At 44.3% G+C, this 17306-nt stretch overlaps 1 protein-coding gene across 5 annotated transcripts in view; it reads left to right on the forward strand.

Annotated features, from left to right (window-relative positions):
- Positions 1-17306, forward strand: part of LOC130405536 (uncharacterized) — a 111592-nt gene that overhangs the window by 59589 nt on the left and 34697 nt on the right. For 2 of the 5 annotated variants that reach the window (XM_056610668.1, XM_056610669.1), the window contains exons 9-20: positions 5279-5377; positions 9238-9270; positions 9389-9445; positions 9548-9589; positions 9820-9869; positions 9962-10014; positions 10177-10403; positions 10854-11098; positions 11550-11684; positions 11880-12033; positions 12126-12164; positions 13123-13257. In XM_056610668.1, the coding sequence (XP_056466643.1) occupies positions 5279-5377; positions 9238-9270; positions 9389-9445; positions 9548-9589; positions 9820-9869; positions 9962-10014; positions 10177-10403; positions 10854-11098; positions 11550-11684; positions 11880-12033; positions 12126-12164; positions 13123-13257 (1269 nt within the window). Of the gene's footprint in view, positions 1-1422; positions 1714-4241; positions 4515-5278; positions 5378-9237; positions 9271-9388; positions 9446-9547; positions 9590-9819; positions 9870-9961; positions 10015-10176; positions 10404-10853; positions 11099-11549; positions 11685-11879; positions 12034-12125; positions 12165-13122; positions 13258-17306 lie in introns of those variants that run through there. The other 3 variants (XM_056610670.1, XM_056610675.1, XR_008904352.1) reach the window with 3 other exon arrangements.

Genomic DNA, 17306 nt, shown 5'->3' on the forward strand with positions numbered 1-17306 from the left:
TAATACATATTATCAGAAGCTGTGTGCGCCTCCAGACGTTATTTGAATAACAAACGACTGCATCGGGTTCTCCGACGTCTCCAGTTCTTCCACTTTCACATCAACCTGAAGTAGACTGAACCTCACACTTCCCGCTGCCCGCTGCCGGGCGGTGGTGCCTCGCGGCAACCGGCAGCACTCAGCATGTCGCAGTTCATGTACTTCAGGGAGTCAAGGCCAAAATTTCTTTCCCCCAAATCCTTCTGAACCATGGCTGAGATAACCCCCACTACAGTCTCGTTGTGGAAATACAAGAGACGTCAAAGAACCGATGTGTTATGCGCCATAATACCAACAGCAAACACTTGCGTTACACTGTGTGTAATCACACACACACCATGTGGCGCTCGCACGGTCGTAGCTCATTGTCTTATTGGCGGGCCAAATTCTCTGGGCGGGCAAGGCAGAGAGGGGAGGTAGCTTGTTCCCTTATGACAACATATGGGACCACATTCCAAATCAGTGCACCTGAGCTTCCAATTTTTCAAAGGCGAGCAGAACACCTAGTGCTCGTTTTACACCGATAGCCAGTTTTAGCCACTGGGGGACGATAGGCTGGCTAGGGAAACTCATATTAATGTTAGAAAACCTCATGAAGTGAGATTTTCATGCCATGGGACCTTTAACGTGTTAATAGGCGACACAGCCAACTAGTTGTTCCATTCTTATTTAATATGGTTTTTAGAAACATTACAGCATTAAGCCAACAATTTATCTCTACTTGTCAAAGCTGGTTGGATTGTTTCCTCATGGTCCGATGTTGCTAGTCTCATACATTCTCTAAATGGGTGGCTTCATAAGATATTATGGGAACTTTTTTAAACTTCACCATCCCCCGCTGTACATTTAAATTGGCTTCTTCTAAACCCAAGGCTGTTGTTTAATCGTTTCCTCGACGGTCAGTGTTGCCAGATTGAGTGGGTACATACAATTTGGGCTGGTTTTGAAAAAAACTGGCATGATTATTATAATATTTTTTTACAAAAATCAATCAATACCAATAGACGTGAGGTTGAGTTGACCTTTCGTTTCTACCCAATAGAGTAAGTATTGGGGGTGGGGGATGGGCATCTGTCCAATAGTAATTAGGGGCGGTATTTAGGGAGGGCCATCAGACCTGTCTCTCAAAGTCTTAAGCAGATTTGATTAATGATGTATTAGTGGAGCTGGCGTGGACTGTACATTGTTCTGCCGTTTATGTCCTTTAAGGTAAGAGGATTTCAAGTTGAATTTCTACTTAAATAAAGATAATTAGGTTTGTAGCCTCACCTTAACCCCTCAAAACCATTTCTAAAGTGGTAATATCTACATTTTGGTTGACTTGTACATCATCTCGAATAGGTTGAACTTGACCTGCCTGTGTGTGGCATGTGTTTTTTCCAGCCAGAGACTATAAAGCAAGCTCCCCAGGGCCGGATCTGTCTGATAAGCAGCTCCAGGATGTTGCAAAAACTCTGGGACAGGAGTGGGAGCAGGTGGCCATCCACCTGGGGCTGAAGAACGAAGATCTGGACGAGATCAAGAACGAAGAGATAACTGAGTTCATGCGGAAATACAAGATGTTGCAGCGGTGGAAATCCCGAAGACCACAAGGAAAGACCACAGCACAGGACCTGCTGAGAGGTCTGGAAGACCTGGAGGACCTACTGGTCGAGACTCGTCGGTTGTTGACGGGTAACGTACTTCACCCACACACAGGGGTGGGGCGGGGGGTATTTTAGATGTGGTTCCGTAGTGTAAATGGCTTTATTTAGTGGGAGTCTTTGTAATATATGTTTGTAGTTTAGCCTAACCCAGCCACTTCAGGGGGCATGCCAGCTCAACTAGGTGCCGGTCCCAAGCCTGGATTAAAGGGGAGGGTTGGCATCAGGGTTTGTGTGTGTGTGTGTGTGTGTGTGTGTGTGTGTGTGTGTGTGTGTGTGTGTGTGTGTGTGTGTGTGTGTGTGTGTGTGTGTGTGTGTGTGTGTGTGTGTGTGTGTGTGGGGGGGTTTGTTTGGGGGTTTGTTTGGGGGGGGGCGTGACCCATTTCTTCCCCAGGGCCCTTCGTTAAGTTGCTCCGTTTCGTAAAGGTACACTTTTTGGAAGTATTTAATGTGTCCGCTCTCACTGATTCCCGTTAACTCATTGCATGGCTTAAGGTACGTGGTTTTAAAGAGTTGCACAGTTGGTATACACATTCAAGAGACCGAAAAGACTGAATAGGTGTGCGTTGTTGAATGTGTTGGGCCGGTCTGGTCCAAAATGCCCGGGCCGATTCTTTTTGTCCCAGTCCGCCCCTGCTGTCATTACCTATAGTGACGCCTCTGGCTGTCACTATTATGCTCACTATTGAGTTTTTTGCCAATCCCGCACTTGTGGTCAATCTTTGTAAAGGTTATGATTGTAAATGCATTTGGCCTTCTGCATTCTTGTCTGTACTTGTGTTCTTATGTCTTTGTGATACGTCATCTTTTGCGGACCAAGGACCATGCCAACACACAAGTTAGCATTTTGCAATGAACGGTCAAAAGTTATCTTGACACGCCCATTTTACCCAGGGTGCACCAGCTGGTATCTTGTAGGAACTTGGCAGCACAGATTTAATTTTAAGCGGCATGTTCTTTTACAATTATCATATGCATTCCAATTGATTTTGGCATGTCTGACATGTCATGACATTCAGAACATGTCAGGAATCAATCTGCTGGTCTCATGACGTCAGGCAGTAGGGAACAGGGGAGTTTGTCCATGTCACAGCAGCCTCAGCTCGAACTGTGGGAGAGAGAGCACAGGTTACAGAGCACACAACAGCATTTGTATTTTGCTATTCGCAGCATGTGACAAATACCAGAGCTAGTATGTAAATATAAGAATATGTATGCATCCCACAGAATTCCACAGTCTGCTTTAACAGATCCTCTCAATGGCTCAACAAGGAGCTCCACTCACTTAAAGTGGAGGCTGTCGTCTGGAGCGTCAAAGTAAGAGAAGTGGTCTGACGGTACATACAGATGTTTCAGCAGCACCAACAGGACTTTAAAAATGCACACAACTGCCACTATTCCAACAGTATCTATAACGGAAGGGGAATGACAAGAGTACTGTTCTCTACAGAAAACAGGCTCTTCTGACCTTCTAACTCTGTGGCCATCTCCTCTCCCGTTATGTGTAATAAATACATCATTTTTTCTCCGAAACAAACTTGACAGAACCAATGTCAATATAGTCTCCTCCCCCCCGGTACACCTAGGGGTCAGCCTCTCTTCCAACATAGATAAAGCTTATGTGTCAAAGCTAGTTAGCCAGATGAGGCTCACTAACACATGCTCTCTTGACCCACTCCTAACGCACAAGAGTCCGCAACCTGGGAGTGATACTGGTCAGAAAACTGTCCCTCGAGGCACACATCAAGAACATCACCAGAGTTAACTTCTTCAACCTCAGGAACAAAACCAATCACCTGTTGAGCCGACCTGCCAGCGTCTCATCAATGCCTTCATCCCGTCTGGAACACTGCAATGCCCTCCTTGTGGGGAATCTGCTACAAGAAAAATGACACTGTGTGGCAGTGTTGTGCTGTTTTCTGGTTGTGGAACACACTTCCTCAGAGAGGTGGACCCAGTGCTGAAGAAAGCCCCGCCACTGTCGGAGGCATAGTTGCGTCTAGGATCATGACGTGAATCCCTTGATAAGGCGGTCGCTGGGGTTGGCGGTGGGCGGGCTGTGAATACCTCGGGGGCTGCTTGCAGTCCTAGTTGTTGTTGTTATTATTATTATTATTATTATTATTATCATCATTATAAACGCAGGGAGCGAGGGAGCAAAGAGGGAGAGGGCGGTTCTTAGTTTAGTTTCATAACCTTGCTCTCTTCTGCTCTTTCTACTCTCCACAACTGTCAAATCTAAGAACAGCTGGTATTAAGATAAATCTACACTAACAATACATTCTGATTCCTTGTCTTACAAAAGAACATCAAATATTACGATTACTGCACCAGACAGCCAATTGTATAATGTCTCCCAAAATCTTAGATATTGTCCTCTATATGTACTTCATGTAGGCTGTGAATTAAGATGAACACACAGAAGTTTAGGTGATGTTGAGGAATCAGTTTGGTTTTTGTGGCATATTGAACCAACACTACCACCACTAGTGGTCATCTGAGAATAGTTGTAACGTTTTGTTTTAATATTATTTTCCATTCTCTTGATTTGTCTTTCAGAACTTGGAAGGATTGGCTCTGAATTAATCAACAGGTTGTCGGACGACGATGTCATCGGTCTCCTGCATTACCTTAGGATGATGGATGTGTTGAATGGCCAGGAGAAGAAGACTGTAGAGGAGAAGATGACCAGTGAAGACAGAGCATGTTGTCTCATTGATACGGTGATGAGGAAAGGGGAGAGAGAGAGTAGCCTGATGGTTGATTATCTGAAGGAGAGGCACCCTGACCTATGCTGGACCCTGGGTCTGACCCCAACTTCTGCTCGGATCAGTGAGTTTAACATGTTAATGAAGTTCCCTCATTATGTGTGTAAAGTTCTTTCAGCAACTACTTTGCTGAAGTTTTGGTGTCAATCAAAGTAATTGCTATTAAGAATAATGCACCTCTTCACCTGCAGGGGCCCAGAATCACACATAAACAGCATCTTCTTTTAAGCCTGTGTGTGTGTGTGTGTGTGTGTGTGTGTGTGTGTGTGTGTGTGTGTGTGTGTGTGTGTGTGTGTGTGTGTGACGTTTGATTTGGGGACTAAAATAAGAGCCAGTGCTGAAGAAAGCCTCACCCCTATCGGAGGCATAGTTGCGTCTAGGATCATGACGTGAATCCCTTGATAAGGCGGTCGCTGGGGTTGGCGGTGGGCGGGCTGTGAATACCTCGGGGGCTGCTTGCAGTCCTAGTTGTTATTATTATTATTATTATTATTATAAACGCAGGGAGCGAGGGAGCAAAAAGGGGGAGGGCGGTTCTTAGTTGTTTAGTTTCATAACCTTGCTCTCTTCTGCTCTTTCTACTCTCTCTTTAGAACTGTCAAATCTAAGAACAGCTGGTATTAAGATAAATCTACACTAACAATACATTCTGATTCCTTGTCTTACAAAAGAACATCAAATATTACGATAACTGCACCAGACAGCCAATTGTATAATGTCACCCAAAATCTTAGATATTGTCCGCTATATATACTTCATTTTCAGTATTTCTTGAGTGAAAAGAAAATGAATTAATTTAATCTGCAAATTCTCTTATTTGTCTTTCAGGGTTTGGTAGGAGTCAGGAGTCATTCGGTAGAAAGGAGAGACCTGGTCTGATGTCCCCGTCTCTGCCCCTCAAAATGCATGAAGGCGACAGCGAGCTGGGTAAGTTTAAGTCTCCTAGGTTTAGGACTAATAAGTAACATAACCCTCTTTATACCACGGTCTGCGGGAATACTCGATTCTGATTGGATGCAGGGTGTGCATTAACTCCTGATATACGGACACCTGGACAAGTAGTTCCGTCAAATTGTCTGTTTACCGTTCTCAATTAATGCGCTCGCTGGCGTATCGTCTCTAAAATAGTAGTAACCATAGCAACGGGAAACAAAACAAAGCTGAGCGGACTATAATACCTCCCGCTACCTCCCGTTCTAAAGTCGTAGCTATGGCCCGTCCTAATTACTGGAGGAGTGAACAACGTTTCCGTTGCATGAGAACCCAACGGGCGTGTAATGGTGGTTCCGGGTATTAGTCAGACCCTCAGGCGTAACCAGGCAAACAAATGTATGTTTTGTGGAAAACTTTATATTCGGATTGTAAAACGCATGAAAATATAAATTAATGGTCTTAATTTGGTCACCGTTGGTAAGTGACCGTGGTATAAGCGGGATAATGCCCTTCGAGGTGTCCATTATCAGGAATTAATGGACTTCGCGGAGGCAACCGTCCTCCGCTTCGCGTCGGACGGTTCACGCCTCCACGTCGTCCATTAAGTAAGGGATAATGCCCGACGAGGTGTCCATTATCAGGAATTAATGGACGACGTGGAGGCGTGAACCGTCCGACGCGAAGCGGAGGACGGTTGCCTCCGCGAAGAGCCTATAGTGCAATTAAACGACTGCTTTGAACAAATTTCATTTGAACATAGCAGTCAGGCTACTGCTTCTTTGTTTTGAGCCAAAGAAAAACAAAAAAAATATTTTTTTTCTTTTTGGAATAAAATAATTGCGTTAATCGCGCGATAAAAAATTTAACGCCGTTAAAATTGGTTTGCGTTAACGCCGTTAATAACGCGTTTAACTGACAGCTCTAATATAAATATAAATTAAACTCTATCTCTTGCTTCAATAATGGAGCACTTAAAGCAGTTTGCTTATTTTATTAATTGTATTTACTCTCATTGTATCTTCTTGGTTGACAACAATTACTGTTGGTCGCTTTGGTCAAATGCGCCGGCAAAATAAATGTAACGTAGCACATGGGTGCGCTGCCACAGCTACAGAGTTGAAGCTGACATCGTTGTAATGAATGGTTTGCTTACACAATACTAACTGCACACTGGTGCCGTTGCAGTGTCGAGCTTTGGAGGGTTCACACACACACACACACACACACACACACACACACACACACACACACACACACACACACACACACACACACACACACACACACACACACACACACACACACACACACACACACACACACACACACACACACACACACACACACACACACACACACACACACACACACACACACACACACACACACACAGACAGACAGACAGACAGACAGACAGACAGACAGACAGACAGACAGACAGACAGACAGACAGACAGACAGACAGACAGACAGACAGACAGACAGACAGACAGACAGACAGACAGACAGACAGACAGACAGACAGACAGACAGACAGACAGACAGACAGACAGACAGACAGACAGACAGACAGACAGACAGACAGACAGACAGACAGACAGACAGACAGACAGACAGACAGACAGACAGACAGACAGACAGACAGACAGACAGACAGACAGACAGACAGACAGACAGACAGACAGACAGACAGACAGACAGACAGACAGACAGACAGACAGACAGACAGACAGACAGACAGACAGACAGACAGACAGACAGACAGACAGACAGACAGACAGACAGACAGACAGACAGACAGACAGACAGACAGACAGACAGACAGACAGACAGACAGACAGACAGACAGACAGACAGACAGACAGACAGACAGACAGACAGACAGACAGACAGACAGACAGACAGACAGACAGACAGACAGACAGACAGACAGACAGACAGACAGACAGACAGACAGACAGACAGACAGACAGACAGACAGACAGACAGACAGACAGACAGACAGACAGACAGACAGACAGACAGACAGACAGACAGACAGACAGACAGACAGACAGACAGACAGACAGACAGACAGACAGACAGACAGACAGACAGACAGACAGACAGACAGACAGACAGACAGACAGACAGACAGACAGACAGACAGACAGACAGACAGACAGACAGACAGACAGACAGACAGACAGACAGACAGACAGACAGACAGACAGACAGACAGACAGACAGACAGACAGACAGACAGACAGACAGACAGACAGACAGACAGACAGACAGACAGACAGACAGACAGACAGACAGACAGACAGACAGACAGACAGACAGACAGACAGACAGACAGACAGACAGACAGACAGACAGACAGACAGACAGACAGACAGACAGACAGACAGACAGACAGACAGACAGACAGACAGACAGACAGACAGACAGACAGACAGACAGACAGACAGACAGACAGACAGACAGACAGACAGACAGACAGACAGACAGACAGACAGACAGACAGACAGACAGACAGACAGACAGACAGACAGACAGACAGACAGACAGACAGACAGACAGACAGACAGACAGACAGACAGACAGACAGACAGACAGACAGACAGACAGACAGACAGACAGACAGACAGACAGACAGACAGACAGACAGACAGACAGACAGACAGACAGACAGACAGACAGACAGACAGACAGACAGACAGACAGACAGACAGACAGACAGACAGACAGACAGACAGACAGACAGACAGACAGACAGACAGACAGACAGACAGACAGACAGACAGACAGACAGACAGACAGACAGACAGACAGACAGACAGACAGACAGACAGACAGACAGACAGACAGACAGACAGACAGACAGACAGACAGACAGACAGACAGACAGACAGACAGACAGACAGACAGACAGACAGACAGACAGACAGACAGACAGACAGACAGACAGACAGACAGACAGACAGACAGACAGACAGACAGACAGACAGACAGACAGACAGACAGACAGACAGACAGACAGACAGACAGACAGACAGACAGACAGACAGACAGACAGACAGACAGACAGACAGACAGACAGACAGACAGACAGACAGACAGACAGACAGACAGACAGACAGACAGACAGACAGACAGACAGACAGACAGACAGACAGACAGACAGACAGACAGACAGACAGACAGACAGACAGACAGACAGACAGACAGACAGACAGACAGACAGACAGACAGACAGACAGACAGACAGACAGACAGACAGACAGACAGACAGACAGACAGACAGACAGACAGACAGACAGACAGACAGACAGACAGACAGACAGACAGACAGACAGACAGACAGACAGACAGACAGACAGACAGACAGACAGACAGACAGACAGACCATGAGCCAAGTAGTGTGTTGGCAGTGTTGTATGAATGGTTTGCTGGCTTGATGCTGCTTCAAATACATTTCTAATGTGATGCATGCCGTGTGTTCCGCTGCTGCCCGTGCATGCTTGAAATTACTTCTCTGATCTGCTGTTTGCCTGGACGCATAGGGGAAGGTGCTCTGCATGCAACAGTGTGTGTCTATAAAGTTCATAGGGTTTCTACTGTTGTCCTTTGATTTAGGCCAGTGGTTTTGGGGGCGCGCCCCACAGAAAAACCTGAAAGTCGATGGGGGGGGGGGGGGGGGCGCTCAGCTGAATTTTTTTCTCTGAGGGGGGGCTCACTCTCTCACACTTTGGCCAATGCTGAATACAAAACCAATCACCATCACTGCTAAGTAACAAACAATGACTTCCAGAAACTATTAACTAAACTAAAACAATCACTGCTAACTGCAAAATTTCTTGTTGTTGCAGATTTACTATCAAAAGTGGAAAGGTGTCATATAGGTATGTATATATATGGAAATAAGCCATGGTTTGAGGTTTCAACTAAACTCCCCGTGATTGGTTGAGGAGGTGCTGTCAGACATTTCAGAGTTTGATTGCTCCCCCTTTCTCACCGAAGACACAGCAAGCATGTCTTTGATGGACAGTTATGAAGAGGAGGACGGTTCTGATTCTGGTAAGAGTCGTGGTTCTTCTGGTTCTTCTCTCACGCTACATACCTCCAGGCTTCTCCAAACCTCCCTCTCACCCTCCCTTCTTGTTTTGTCCTTTTTTCCAGACGCCAGTGCTGAGATTGATGAAGTTGATAAAGATGATGAAGGTGAGCAGTGTCACTCTTCCATTGAGCTTTGAGTCTCAATGACGAGGTGATCTGACAACAGAAGTATTTCAATGGGGGTTAAAGAAATATATCCAGGTTCACTGAACCGGGAATGCTGCCTGCCAGTGTATCATGAGGCCAACTGTTATTGGAGGGCTTAATGTACACATTAGCCTTACACTGGACATGCTGTCAGTTTTGTTACTGACAATAAATATTTATCCTGACAGAGGAGATGCACTTCAAGTCACATTGTGAAAAATGTAAAGCAGCTGAGAAGGTGAATTCCAACAAAATATATTCCTTTACATTAAATGTAAATTACATAAATTCAGTATTGCTCTTTATGTTGTTTGCTTCTTCTTTTTAAAGAGTCCTGAGTATGTGAAGGTTACCCCAACGAAGATTTCTAAGTGGAGCTTTGAGTGAGTGACATTCGGTCCTGACATCATTCCCATGGGATTTTCAGAATAATATGGTCCCAACCACAAACAGATTCTGTTGTAATGTGTGTGTGCGTGTGCGTGTGCGTGTGTGTGTGTGTGTGTGTGTGTGTGTGTGTGTGTGTGTGTGTGTGTGTGTGTTAGGGTACAGCTGGAAGGCGAGGGGACCTATGAGTGTTCGGCTACAGGTCTGGTGTTTGAAGTGTCGGAGCAGGCTCTGGTCCGCTACTCGGTCCTGTCCTGGTTCCAATTCTCTGAGTTCCTCGGGGACTCCTGGAGACCTGCTGGATCGATTTATGATGTGGATGTGGTCAACAAGGATCCATCTGTGCTCAAGTTTATCCATTTCCCACACTCGCTGTGCCTTGCTGGTAGGAACACACTGTGACTGTGAAGGGGGGGGGGATTCATAGGCTGAATACTCTAAGAATCTCTGCGTGCTGAACTGACTCAGCTTTGGCAGTGTTTTGTAGATCAAACATTTTGTAAATGTTTTGGTTTCATATTGGGCTGACTCACACCACTTTTGAGCCTGCATATTTGGACATTTGAATGAATGATAGTTTTTTGATTGAACTGGAATATAGTCATATTTGTATTATTTTAAATGGACAAAATACGCAATGCAATGCCAATTTTCAAATCTATGAGTTATTACCATGGAGCATTTTACAAGATCCATGCTGGCTCTTTAAAAATGAGCAAGACCACTGTTGCAACAACAATGAACTACTAATGTAAAGTTGTACTTTGCTTTACAATCTGAATCATCATTCCGCATCCAGCCACAATAATGTTATGTTATGTTAACGTTTCAACAGAACCTGAGCATGAGCTGAGCTTCAGTGTTCTGCACGTAAAGGGCAGCCATGCCGACATTGAGTCGACGGTAGACTTTACGGAGAGCCATGTTAAATGGCGCGTGTCCTCGCTTTCTGCCGTGGGTCTCATCATTCCGAGCAGTCTGCAGGGGAAGCACCACGGGGCTGTGCTGGTTTACAAGGAGGGGAACCACAAATACTTCTTCCAAGTGTATTTGGGCGTGAACAGCGAATCTGAGATCAAGGTGACTAAGAAAAATGGTCAACGATTAAGTAATAGAACGAGAGTCCCTGTGTGTTGATAAACAGATTCATGGATAGACGGACAGACTAGACTAAACTGGGATAGGCTAAGATGAGCTAAACTGTGCTAGACCAAACTGGGATAACTGGGCTAAACTAGGGGCGGGAGAACTTGGGTGAGACTAAAATAGACTGGTCTGGGCTAGCCTAGAATGCGCTTATCTGGACTGGGCTAGCCTGAAATGGGCTAGGATGGGCTGGGCTAGGCTAGACTGCACTAGGCGTGGCTAGATAATTCAGTTTAACCTCCTCTCTTGAGGGCTCATCGATCTTTCTGTTTCTGTGATCTGCCATCTTGAAAATAACTATCTATCACCCATATTAATACCTCCCTCTCACTCTTCCTCCCTCTCTGACCATTGGGTCCTGCCCCTCCTGTTCCTGTGTGTGCAGGCTATTGAAGAACAGGTGAACAAATCCAGGAAGAAATGCATCAGGATTTACAAACCGGCCCCCTGTAAGTCCCAGCTGGTGGCCGGGAAGAACTACCACCTCACAAGCGAGCCAGAAGGGAAAGTTGAACCTTCAGTATGTATTTTGCTGCCGTTTATTCTCATTTACATGTCATTAAATCTGCAATGAAGGGTTTTGTGCAATTCAGAAAGAAAGTATTGTATATACCTGTGTGTGTGTGTGTGTGTGTGTGTGTGTATGTGTGTGTGTGTGTGTGTGTGTGTGTGTGTGTGTGTGTGTGTGTGTGTGTGTGTGTGTGTGTGTTAACAGGAACTCAAATTCAACACTGATGTAATAGGCCTTAAGGGATTTTCTGAAGCACGCTTCGATGAGCATCCTCCTTTCAGATTATTTCTCATGGACTCTGTGAATAAAAAAAGAAGAAACTGTGACAAACCTTTGTGGTCTGCTACAATCACAGAAGGTAATCAATGGACACATTGATTGAATTTGTTCTGTGGTTTGCATCGTAAGACTAATGACACATTATCCTTTATATGGAAAATCCTACTGCAGAGGATTTGAACAGCGAGGAGCACAACATCGGACAGAAAGGTACACTTTTTCTTCATGGTGTTGTGTTCTTTGGATCATTGTTGGTGTTTCAATCGGATAGTAGGATTATTAGACACGTTGAATCAGCCGACGAGCGGGGCTGCCCTGGGACCACCGCCCAAAGTTTAACATATTTGATGAAAAAACTTCAGAAAGCGAGAGGCACATCTCGACCCTGCTCTGAACCGATCCGACTGATCAGAGTTCACAAAGGTTTCCACAAAGAAAAGGTTTGGTGACACTTCATTTGAAGGTATCTTCAAGAGTGACATGTCACCGTCATAACTATGACATGACACTGTCATGAACTTGTCATAAACTGTATAATCATGTAATAATGGTGTCATAACCACAGGTTTTGTGAAATATCCTGTCGCACATCTATCTGACCAAGTGCTACAATTTATCTGTAACCTTGCATATCTAATCATAATAATCATTATGTCAACATTTCATGAATACAAAAAGAGGTGCATTTTCTGTTGATCACAAGTTGCTATGACAGAGACATCCTCTGGTAATGCCATCCTGGTTAATGTCAAGTTGTCACTATAAAGACATCCCAAACAAATGTAATGTCCACTTGTCATGATGACCAAGACAACTTAAGGTAATGTCACTTTGATTAATGTAAACTTGTCATAATCAAATCCACCCAAACACAATGTAAACCGAATGACGCTTAATGACAGAAGTCATCAATGTTTATGACATGTTTATACCGTTTATGACAAGTTCATGACAGTGTCATGTCATAGTCATTACAGTGACATGTCACTCTTATGTAGATACCTTCAAATAAAGTCTTACCATAAATCCTTTATTAAACTGCCAATTATGCATTTTGTTATTAAGGTTAATAAGCATATAATAAGTGTATTATTACATATTAACAAAGGCTTATTACAAGGACCTTAATATAAAGCGTTACCGCCAATTCTATTGATTTGTCTTTCAGAGCATGTAAAGAATACATCTGCTGATCTGATGACGTCAGGCAGTAGTGGAGAGGGGAGCTTGTCCAGGTCGGGGACGTCCAGCCCTATGGTCTTGAGGTCGTCATATCCCCTAGATGGAAGTCGTAGGTGGCATGGTGAGTTGAAGTCTCCTAGTTGTAGGAGTTATAAGTCTACCTGTATAACTCTATGTATCATGGTCGCTCACCAGATGAATATGTAGTTCATCTTTTTAACATTTTAAAACAGGTTTTATTTGGCCTGTTGGGGGTTCTGGGATACAAATTTTAAACCTATGGCTCATTTTAAACAAAAGTCATATGAATGACTGAAGGGTTTCTCGGTCATGCAGTGGCTAAAAAAGTAAGATGATCAAGGATTGGCTACTCAAAGCAGGTGTAAAAACGTAATGGATTATTTCTTTGAAAAGGTATCCGCTTAAGAACAAGGTGGTGCAGAAGAGGAGTCCACTGATATGGTTTTAAAGCTATTGTTATTCAATGTTTGCTCTCCAAAGTACTCTAAATGCAGTTGGATAAAACCAACAACCGTACTTGCATGTCCCACAACCTAAATTACAATGTTGGCGAAACTATTGTCTGTGTTTGGTGTGTCTAGTCTAACCCTGTATGTGGTCTGACCACATGCCAGCACCCTAAGATTAGGGGCCACTCACACTAGGGCCGCGGCCCAGTGCCCGAGCTCATTTGCATACTAAAGTCTAGAACGTTTGGTTAGTGTGACCACGCCATCCGTATTCCAGCACGGAACAGCCCCTTGGCCACGGGACACTTGGGAGAGGTGTGCCGTGGCCAAAATACAGATGCTAATGAGATGACACGCGCACACGCGGGGATATGCAACGTGAGCTGGATGACGTAGTCCCTTCTTTTTTTGTTTAAAACAATCATTTTAAACAATGGCGGCAAGCGGTTCACGATTGGGTTTACGTTGGTGCGATATTGAAGGGTTGAGTGTTTACTTAAAATTTGGGCCGACGACAGCATTCAGTCGCAGCTGGACACCACGATTGGTGATGACGTATTTATCGTATTACGACGTGATGACGTATGTATGAAGGAGCAATCGTGCCCAGGCCACAGCCTTTGGGAGAAGTGTGACCACGGGCCAGCGGGGTATGGAGCAAGCTTCCTGCCATAATTCAAACCTGAAAAAAAAAGTTTCAAAGGCTTCTAAGTCTGGGTTTGAAAACAACTTGTAAAAAAGGTTTTGCAACAGAGATTATAGCCTGAAATTTTTTTTTGAACATCTGCAAACATGATTTTTTGTTCCATTTTATCTTCTTCATCATTTTCAACAACACAATTTCAAAGTGAATATTTTTTCACAAACACATTTTGAAAGTAGAAAAAAATGTCAACAGCGCATTTGCAGAGTTTCAAATCTGGCACTGTTCTAACAGTGTATTTCATTGTTTGCCGGTTTTGAAACCTTGTAAATGGGATTCTGCAAACAGGTGTTCATACTTTGAGAAATAAGTTTTGAAAGGTTGAATATTTATTTTTAAAAACTTGTAAAGGGGCTAATGTACACCATTAAAATGTATTTCTTCAGACCTGACTTTTCAGAGATTTGAGTCACGTGATTATTGGCAGTGTACTGTCGCGCATTCGTTTTGAAACTCCTGACAGTCAAAGGTCTGAAATCAAAGGGAAAAAAAAAACGTTCCTGGGGGCGGGACCATTTGGCTCTAAACCTATTGGTTGCTCTCGGCTGACGTACATTCCAATCACATGTGCCGTTAACCGGGTTGTGCGTGATTGACAGTGCTCTGCCGATGACAAGAATAACAAGCGACCTGCGCGGTTGATTTTGGTTTCCATTTTCTGGAACCATCTCAAGGACCGGTTTGATTCTCCAAAAAATTTCACGGACCGGAGGGATGGGGCCAGGGCGTGTGTTGGGTTATGTTGCGCAAGGGTTACCAATTTGTTGATATTTTCATATAGTGTTGAACAGTGAACAATGAACAGCGAAGGTAACAAACTCTTAAAAAAGAACGTGAATATGAACAAGTGAAAAATGAACAAATAATATATAATAATAATAATATATTGAACTAAACTTGAAGCAACATCTATCACGTGTAAACATGCACAACACAATATAATAATAATAATAAATGAAATTTATATAGCGCTTAATATGGTACTCTAAGACGCTTATAATATGTCAGTAAGGGAACTTAACGTGCGTTTGTGAGGCCACAGAATAGGCTACAATTCATTTTAATCAGTGGGAGCCCTGTGCTTGTTTCCCTGCAACAAGAAGGTTCCATCTGGGGGTGATGGAAGACAGTGACACGCGTGTTGGATAAGTCCAATCGATTGCGCAATTTTGTTTTAGTTGCAGTCATTGCCGAAAACCCGGCCTCGAATAGGTAGGCCTACGTGGTGGGAAATGGAAGCAACGTTTTCAGCGCTTTTACGGATATTTCGGGATATTCCGCTTTGGTTTTGATCCAAAAACCTGCCAGAGAGGTTTGCTCAAACACACTTTTAAGACCACCATCATTTGCTATTTCGATCAATTGATCTTCCTCCTGCACTGACAATTGACAAATGGGTTGCCGATCCACTCATTTGTTTGCCGTGGATCTTTGGAGGATGGGAAGTAACGTTCAAATTCATCTGAAAGCGCCACAAGGTGATCGCGCACAAGCTGCGAGAGAATGGGCCCTGCCTCAGTCTCTCCCAAAATCCCCACTAATGTTTGGAACATATCGAATACTCCCCTGTCCACTCGTTGATCCCACAAATCAAGCTTGGCTTTAAATGCAGCAACTTTATCTGCCAGTTTACTGGCAGATAAAGCATAAGGAACCTCAACCAGGGGGCTCTGTGTATGCAGATCGCCCCATTTAGACCCACACATGCGCACTCTACATCTACCCAGCAGTAAGCATTCTCCCCTGGAGTGTCAGGTTGAGCTGAACTCATTGTGTGACACTACCGTTGTACTAAACAAGTGAAGTGAGCTTAGGCTGCGCGCACAGCCAATGAAGCCAATACGTGTTGAGGATGGGAAAGAAAGACAGTTTTGCCTAAGAAAAGAAGTTAAGACCTTGCCAAAAATGCGAACATGTTATATGCAATCTAACAACTGCATATAGACTTATGGCATGTAAAAGAGTATCAGTATTGCGAAGTAAATTGAGTTTATTATGTGTGCATGCATTTTGCATGAATTTTTTTAAAATGTATTGTTTTACTCATGTCGTAGCCTACTAACCTACGGCCCGGTTAGGAATGTCCCGTGGCCCGGTGGTTGGGGGCCGCTGGTCTAGGTGACGTCAGGTCTAGGTCGTGGGCACGGACCATGGACGGAAGCATCTAGGGTGTATGGCTATTATAAGTCTGTTGCGCTCTGACAGAGACACAGCGCTCAGGTTGAATTATGAATGAAAGTATGGCAGTTCTATGACAGAACTGTCTATTGCAGAGACAGGGACTTGAGTCTGAGACTATTTGCCCCCCTACCCCCCAAGTGTACAACACTTGCGGTACAGTTTCTGTATTCACACACACACACACACACACACACACACACACACACACACACACACACACACACACACACACACACACACACACACACGCACACACTGTCGTAGCTCATTGTCTCATTGGCGGGCCAAATTCTCTGGACGGACAAAGCAGAGAAAGGGGAGGTAACCTGGCCCCTTATGAAGACATATGGGGCCAGATTCCTAATCGACGCGTCCGAGCCTTAATTTTTTCAAAGGCGGAGCAGGATACCTAGTGCTCATTTTACACCGGACGCCATTTCTATCTTCTGGGGGACCATAGGCAGGCTAGGGGAACTCCTATTAGAAAACCTCATAGAGTGACATTTTCATGCCATGGGGAACACAACATTGAACAGCACCTGAAATTCATCAGTCAATCAACATTCCGGCTCATTCGTTTCCAAGAATCTGACTGCCAAGACACAGTATGGCATTAAGGAGAACTTCTTCGTAAACCATTTTTCCTTCATAATTCACTGTCATATTTAAATTTCTTCCGATAGTGTTCTTGACTACAAATATTTAATTTCCCCAGAAGAATTTTCATGCATATGCGATAGCCCTGAATTCACTTGTTTTCTTGATGTTGTTTGCTCATCAATAGAGAATATCAGCATGTGAATGAGGCTAAAGTCC

The sequence above is a fragment of the Gadus chalcogrammus genome, chromosome 16, assembly GCF_026213295.1.
Source record: "Gadus chalcogrammus isolate NIFS_2021 chromosome 16, NIFS_Gcha_1.0, whole genome shotgun sequence".
Classification (NCBI taxonomy): domain Eukaryota; kingdom Metazoa; phylum Chordata; class Actinopteri; order Gadiformes; family Gadidae; genus Gadus; species Gadus chalcogrammus.